This window comes from Haliotis asinina, chromosome 9, assembly GCF_037392515.1.
Source record: "Haliotis asinina isolate JCU_RB_2024 chromosome 9, JCU_Hal_asi_v2, whole genome shotgun sequence".
In the NCBI taxonomy this organism is placed as follows: domain Eukaryota; kingdom Metazoa; phylum Mollusca; class Gastropoda; order Lepetellida; family Haliotidae; genus Haliotis; species Haliotis asinina.
Genome location: NC_090288.1, coordinates 37,506,162 through 37,513,648, shown reverse-complemented (window position 1 = coordinate 37,513,648; position 7,487 = coordinate 37,506,162). Strand labels below are relative to the sequence as shown.

The following is a 7,487-nucleotide window of genomic DNA, read 5'->3' as shown; positions in this document are numbered from 1 at the left end:
ACAACCTAAATAGCTGACCCACTGTGCTGAGAAGAGCGCAAAAAAGGGTGAAAATTAAGGATTGCCAGCATGTTACATGGATGTTATGGTGCAAGAGACGAAGTACGAAATACTCCAACACGACGTTGGAACACAACAGTGAAGTGAGAGAAAAGAGGCAGCAAGGTAAGTGAAAACATATTTCATTCCTCTTAACCCACACAAAAGAGATAGGACATATAAGTATGCATACCCCATCTAACTCCAAGCACGCTTCAATATTACTTCATCTTTTATCGATCATCCTTGCACAGGAGGGTATATCATGTCACTCTTCCTGTACACTCATCAATGTGCGAGGCAACCATTCTACATGAATGGCGAATCAACAACTGATCTCTTTTAAATGGAGCTTGAGGAAATATGCATAAGACCTACGGCAAGATAAGATAAAATTTCAGGTTGACACATATGTCAATGAAGAACAGTAACATGACCATTTAAAACTTACTGTCCATCAAATCAGATTCTAAGAATTCACGATCCCTGAAGTTTCAGGGTAAAATAGGCCTCCAGCAAACCATGCTTGCCATAAAAGGCAACAAACATGATCTGGGTGGTCGGGCTGGCTGACTTGGTTGGCACATGTCATCGGTTACCAATAACGCAGGTCAATGCTCATGTTGTTGGGTCACTGGATTGTCCTGTCCATATAGCTGAGTGCAGCAAAAAACTTGCTGTCCTGGCCATCTTCAAAGAAAGAATCAATGCAACATCATTATGTAGAAAATTTTATTTCTACCGACCACATTATGATAAAAGAACCACATATAACCCATCCCCTGTGACACTGTGCAACATTATACAGACAATTCACAAACTTGTTTGTACAGCTCTTCAATAAACTGGCAAAGAAATGATCATTGCCACTTCTTTAAGCAAAAATATGTTGATAGCTTGCTGACAATATTGATTGATATTATAAAGTGCGTGCATAGCTAACTAGTGTTTGGATCATTTAATTTTACCGAAAGTTCTTGACAAACTAGTGCATTCATATAAATCAGGTCCTTAATGAGCAGTGTACATTTTGATTTTCATCCTCTGTATCTCCCCATCTGGCTCATTCGTGTTGAATTCCATATGCCAAGGAAACCTTTCTTTGTTATTGCTGCACAACAGATTTAGTCAAAATCATTTAAATATTTTATTGCTGGGAGCTATATGAAGAGACTATGGCAGTACTCTCCCATGTAACCTTAGACCTATAATGCACATTTTGGAATTAACTTTGAATATAATCAAAGATGTTGAAACTTTAGAATTTCTCTCCCTAACCCTATGGAACTTAACAAAATTGATTAAACAAGCCATGGAAAAAGAGAAAACAAAATCAGATCTGAGGTTACAAATTATAATAAATATAAACAGTGATTATGAACATCTTGCACCATTGCATCCAGTTTTATACACATTTGCTGAAAAAATATACAACAAAGCGAGTGAGTGTACAACTGTGAAATTAAGACATGCTTCTAAGAACTTTTCTTAAAAAAAAAAAGTTATATAGTTTAGTTTGACATCTGTTACAAATCTTTTATTAAGAGGGTACATAGCAAGGGGAAAACAAAGATGTAAATGAGAGCCACAGTTTAAAAAAAAAAGATTTTTTGTAGGTTTAGTAGTTTTTAATCTAACAAATGGATGCATATGAACTTATTTACAGGCACATGTTTCCGGCGATAATAACTGTTCAGAATGTGAATCTGGTAATCTAATTTCAGTGATTTTTTTTAACTTAGTTTCACAAATAAACTATCTAAATACTTTTTAAATCAGTTTCTGAATGGCATACCCGTAAACCAACAAATTAATAAATAATGTGTCATATTAGTATAAAAATGTTACATTCAGAGACAGTTCCCCCAAATTAGTATTTGTTTTCATGGTAATTTCATACTCCACCCTCCATTTTGTTCAGTTGCTATGCAGAATTTGTGGGTAAACCATTGTTTTCAAAAACCACAGTACATCATTCACACATTCAGTAAGTAGGTGTGAATCTGGTTTTATGCCACTTTTAGTGAAGTTCCAGCAATATCACACCCATGTGGGAATCAAACCCAGATCTTTGGTGTGACTAGGGAATGCTTCAACCACAAGGCTACGCCAGCTCCCCTCAGTACATGGGAACAAGTTGCAGTTAGCTTTCTGTATTGCAGAACTTACAATGCGCATGATGAAAGTCATTGGAGAACAGGTTAATGAGAATATATTGAGTGATTCATACACACAGATGCACATCTGTACAGGAGAAATATGCTTCTGCTAAATAAACGTAAGAAAAATAAAAAATCACAATTGGACAATCAAAACCTCGGATCTACAAACGGGAGAGTTTAGTGTACGTCACCTTTAGCAATATTCCAGCAATGTGATGGACACGAAATGCATACTGTCCAAAAGTGCTTTCTTAAGTTTGTCTAGCAGTACTTTACAAGGTTATACAGTAATGAAAGACGGTTGATCAGTTAACAGTTGTCTTGGAACCATGACGGAACAGTTTAGTAGAATCTTACAATGATCTGATTACTAATCCAAAAGGTACAATTTGCTTCCTGAATCACTTAGATACTTCCTTTTGTTTCTGTTTTGAATATTCAAAAGTAAAAGTATAAATTTGGGAATCAAAGAAAATACAAGCCTACAACTCGGTATCATTACTGCACATTATAAAATGCAAGAAATATTTTAGAGATTGGCTTGTAGACTCAACATCTGACTGAAACTGTATCTGTCAATAGGCCTAAGATCTTCCAGACATTGCAAGCACACTGTGACACTATTTCTGGTACATTCCATTGTGGACGGTGGGGTTGGGAGGAGCCAGCAGATCCCGATACTCATGTAGTGCCTCCTTCAGGGCCTTGCACACCTGAGGGGATGATGAGGTGGTACACTCCACCAGAGATGGGAACAACTGAATCACCTGCTGCCATACGCTGCCCTCTACTGGAAATACAAGGGAGGTAATTTGGTAAATATTTCTCAAATTTTCGTCACATATATGAGGGCTTTTACAATATCTTCTTTGTGCTTCCAAGTCTGGCCTATGAAGATGTAGAGTTCTGATAGAAATAGGCTGACAAGCAAATACTTAACGAACAGTCAAAGTCTGACTCAGCAACCAAACTCACTGTTTTTGACTGGAGCTCTCTTGAGACTCTGTAGTAATGTTGTGATGGCCTTTAGAACCGACGACATTTCTGCTAGCCTTGGCCTGAAAAAGAAACCCAGTAATAACAAGTCCACAGATGTTATTTGGGGTTGCAAACAAACATCACTGAGATTGTTTGGTGACACTATGACTCGGGTTACCTTTGCGTCAGTGAGTCTTGACCACAATATCTCATTGTCTCTTATTAAAGTGAAATATGGCTTTGCGCAAGACAAATCTAGTCTGGATTTTGCATTTCTATTACATAAGGCTGCAATGATGATTCACCCAGACTTTGCATCTCTGTGCTTGGTTTGTCATAATTTTGGACACAACAATCAGAATATGTGTAATGATTGCTGTGTTTTGATAAAAATAATCCTTAGTACTTCAGTCATTTATGTTTTAAAAAATCTATCCTCGTACCTGAAGCACACAGAACGTAGCCAACAGAACTGTGTTGGCTTGTGTAGATTTTAGTGCCGTGGACAGTGAGAGATTCAAACATGTGTTATGTCAACTTGTATGAGTGCAACTGAGTGAATTCATGGCAAGTTTGCGGGCTTGTTGTGGTGATTGTACATGCACTTCCAACCTTTTAGGAAATGTAAGTATAAATCATGTATGACAGCAAGGTTACATGAATATTCAGTTTGAGAAATATATGAAAGTGATTATTTGATAATAAGAAACAATACCGTTTGATTCAGGTGAACAGCCATGCTTGCTATCTCCAGGGTTTATGTTCCAACATGTACCACTATACCCTGGATGCATCTATGGCTCAGCCAGGTAAATTTATTACCTCCCTTGGTTGGTATTTTAGCCGATCAGGTGTCTACGCTGGGAAGTTCAGCGTAGCAATCACAACTCACTTTCACTTTTCAAATTATCAAACTGATTCAACTTGCAACACACAACATACAGAGGTTCTCCGAAAAAGGTAGAAGGGGTTCTTGCATGTTTTTTTAAGTGTCGGACCTATCAATTTGTCTGCATGATTTCCCCTAAATCTTAGTTGCACTGCGAAAAACCTTTGCAGCTGCACCTCTATCTTTCTTGATACAGCAAAGCTCGGTTGTAACTAGCTGAGCTGTTTTGCCACTGTGAGAATGTGGAGCCAGCAAAGGGAGGTAATACAATTAGGAGATAAACCTACTGTGTTTGAAAATCAGAAACATGCTGTACTGAATTGATGGCAACTAAATTTCAATTGGAACCGAACGCGCAGCTCTACTTCCATGAAAATAAGTAGGTCAGACGATTCCATTATTGTGTAACCAAGGGGGTAGAGTATCATGGCAAACAGAACAATAGGCTGGTTTCAGTCTTTGGGATGATAAAAACAAGCTCTTAGGCATTGCATTGAATAAACAGTTGTTTGTTTTCTTTAGACAGAATATTGAATATCTCTTTCTCTCCCCCCCCCCCCCCCCCCCCTTCCCCTACATGTTTGAAAGTACAAATAATCAGTTACTCAGTTTGCATTGTTTCAAATTATAAATGCCATATATCTGTAACCAGCAAAGTCACAATTTCAAGATCTGTATCATATATCTGCCAAGATCTGTTGAAAGATATGATATGGTTTTCGAGTTGTGCTCTGGGAACGAAGCCCACCCCTTCATTTCCATGGAAACCAAGAAAATAATACAACACAAAAACCTTTAAAAACCAAAAGGCACCACTCTGGAGTCTGCAACACATATCTGCCAAATTTTAAGGACATATTAAGAAGTTTTTGAGTTCTGTTCTGGAAACGAAACACGCCTCTCATTTTTCAGACTCGGTCCAAAACGTTTCCATAGAAACCGAGAAAATAATACATCACAAGATCCTGTACATAGCAAAAGGCACCAAGTTTTGAAGAAAAATATTTAATGGTTTTTGAGTTCTGCACCATGGAAAAACAAAAATCTGTAAATAGCCAAAGGCACAACCATAGGCTGAGATTACCATATCAAGTTTGGTCTAAATATATTGAATGGTTTCTGAGTTATGTTCCTGAAACAAAATGCAAAATGATTACGGACAGACGAGGCATCGACTATATATCATCCCTTCTCCTCCTCCCCCCCCCCCCATACACACACACATTACATGAATGATAATGAAATGTTTAAATACGAAAGGCACCAACCACTCCCTTCACAGACGAGATTCCCTTGCCGGATCACGCAGTGTCTTCCGCAGAGCGAGGAAGTTCTATTTCAAATGGGTCATTGTAGAATGGAGACAAACCTACTGTGTTTGAAAATCAGAGACATGTTGTACTGATAGATAGGGTGTATTTTGGCAAGGCATTCTGATTTATGTGTTAGATATTGTTTATGTTAAGGGCTGTATATTGTAATTGAATGTTTTTATAATAGAGGGTGGTCAAATGGAAGTAGTTCTCACAATAAGGCTTGTTAATGCGCAAGAATTGATGCCATCTGATTTTTCTGAACAACCAATCAGAATCCAGTATTTTCTTTAGTCATGGTAGAATTATAGGGTTGAGCCATAGATGCATCTATGCAGTGCAGATATCGAGGATGGTGAACAGCTCGTATGTGTTTTACAAATAATTTCTCTTCTAAAATAAAACTTGAACAAAAAAAACCCCAGCAGTACAATACCCAAGTGCATTGGTGGTGTTAAGTACCGTTGGAATCAAGCAGGAATAGAGTTACCGTTTTTTAACTAGATCATACACCAATATGAATCCTGCCAGAGGGGTACAAATCACTATTTGCTTTGTCCCTGAACAACATGAGATGGTCACGAATGTGACACAGCTGATAGACAGCTGGTCCCTACATCTCACTTAGAGGTAAATGAAAGGATCAACCTAACAAGACATTCCTTGTTAGTGACAGCTGGACAGTGTTAAATAAGCAGTCACATTATGGTTTGTTGGGTTAAAAATAAAAATATCAAAGCCTGAAAACCTCTTCGAAAATGTTTTGTGTTCCACTATCTGAATCATCTGCTTCACCGTTTGGTTACAGTGACCAATCTTCGATTATATCAATAATCCAGAACACTACTTCTGCCCTCTACATTAAACCTCCACTAATTAATTCAAATCATAGACAACAACAGTTGTCTCACCTGGGTAAAGGACATTTCCCGCTGAGCCTCTCATCTTCAACATACTTCTTGACAACATCCTGACACCTCTGTAGCAGAGACAGAACTGCCAGCTTCGTGATGGACCCTTCTTCTGACTCCGACTTCTTGTTGACAAAGGAGAACTGGAGAAGGGTTTCAAAACAGGTCTTGGCAAAATCCTCTCGCAGCTTACGACTAGATTCTGTATCTGAAACAGATGACACTGCTGAAATTCTGTGTTTTTTTTAAATGTATCATACTTGCATTGTATGAAGGAGTGAGTTTAGCTTCAAATTGCTTTTAGCATTATCCCAGCAATATCATGCCAGGGATCACCTGAAATAGGATTCCACCATTGCACCCATGTGGGGAATCGAACCCAGGTCTGGCAACAACAAGCAAACACTTTAACCACAAGGCTACCAACTGTCCCTCTGCATTAGACAATGATTCAAGAGTATCACATCAACTTGAATATCTAACCAGTAGTCAGCAACCATAACCATCCAATAGTCTTAGGACAAGTCGTTGGTTGATGAAGGTCAATTGCTAACCTTAATCATGATGGTACACATGCACTGGGCCACTTTTTGAAATGACCACTGGCCCACTAGCCGTGGTTAGTAAAAATTGGTGAAATTTCATGGGGTCATTCTGAAAATATAACTCTCTCCAGCTTATTAACTTACGATACACTTTTAAATTATGATAGATTAAGGTTTGATAAAAATGTTCATGTCAGCAGCTTAATGATGACTTATTTGATGATAAACAATATTTCAGACATGTTTTCTTATTTCTTTTTGATGGTATTTCACCTCTGTTGCTTAGTTTCAACCAACATTCAAATTTCGGGCTAGTGAATTATTGTGTGGACTACTTTCAGACACCAACCAGCAAAAAACGGAATCTATTTCACACACTGCACAGGGGTTGCTGCAGGAACATTTCAGATGATCCACCTACCTATGAAAGTATCTGATGTGGCAGAATGAATAGACCCCTTGTTGAGGATGTCCATGACTTTCACGACAAAGTCTTGTGGCATGCTGTTGGCGTAAGGAAGGATGTCATCTCGGATCAGCTGCACCACCTGTTGATAAAACAATATATTACCCGAGTGCACAGGGTTTATTACACTAATAATTAATACACCACAAAGTGCTGGCTTACAATGAATTAATGTTCTAAGCAT

The 7,487-nt window shown here is 38.2% G+C and overlaps 1 protein-coding gene across 2 annotated transcripts in view; it reads right to left on the bottom strand.

Moving 5' to 3' along the window:
- Positions 1–757: 757 nt before the first annotated feature.
- LOC137297407 (protein MON2 homolog) overlaps positions 758–7,487 on the bottom strand; it is an 82,534-nt gene continuing 75,804 nt past the window's right edge. The window contains exons 13-16 of one of the 2 annotated variants that reach the window (XM_067829411.1): positions 7,259–7,385; positions 6,293–6,500; positions 3,177–3,259; positions 758–2,991 (exon numbers count right to left, since the gene is read on the bottom strand). In XM_067829411.1, coding sequence (XP_067685512.1) covers positions 2,822–2,991; positions 3,177–3,259; positions 6,293–6,500; positions 7,259–7,385 — 588 coding nt within the window. In that variant the 3' untranslated portion in view covers positions 758–2,821. The remainder of the gene's footprint in view (positions 2,992–3,176; positions 3,260–6,292; positions 6,501–7,258; positions 7,386–7,487) is intronic. The other variant, XM_067829412.1, reaches the window with a different exon arrangement.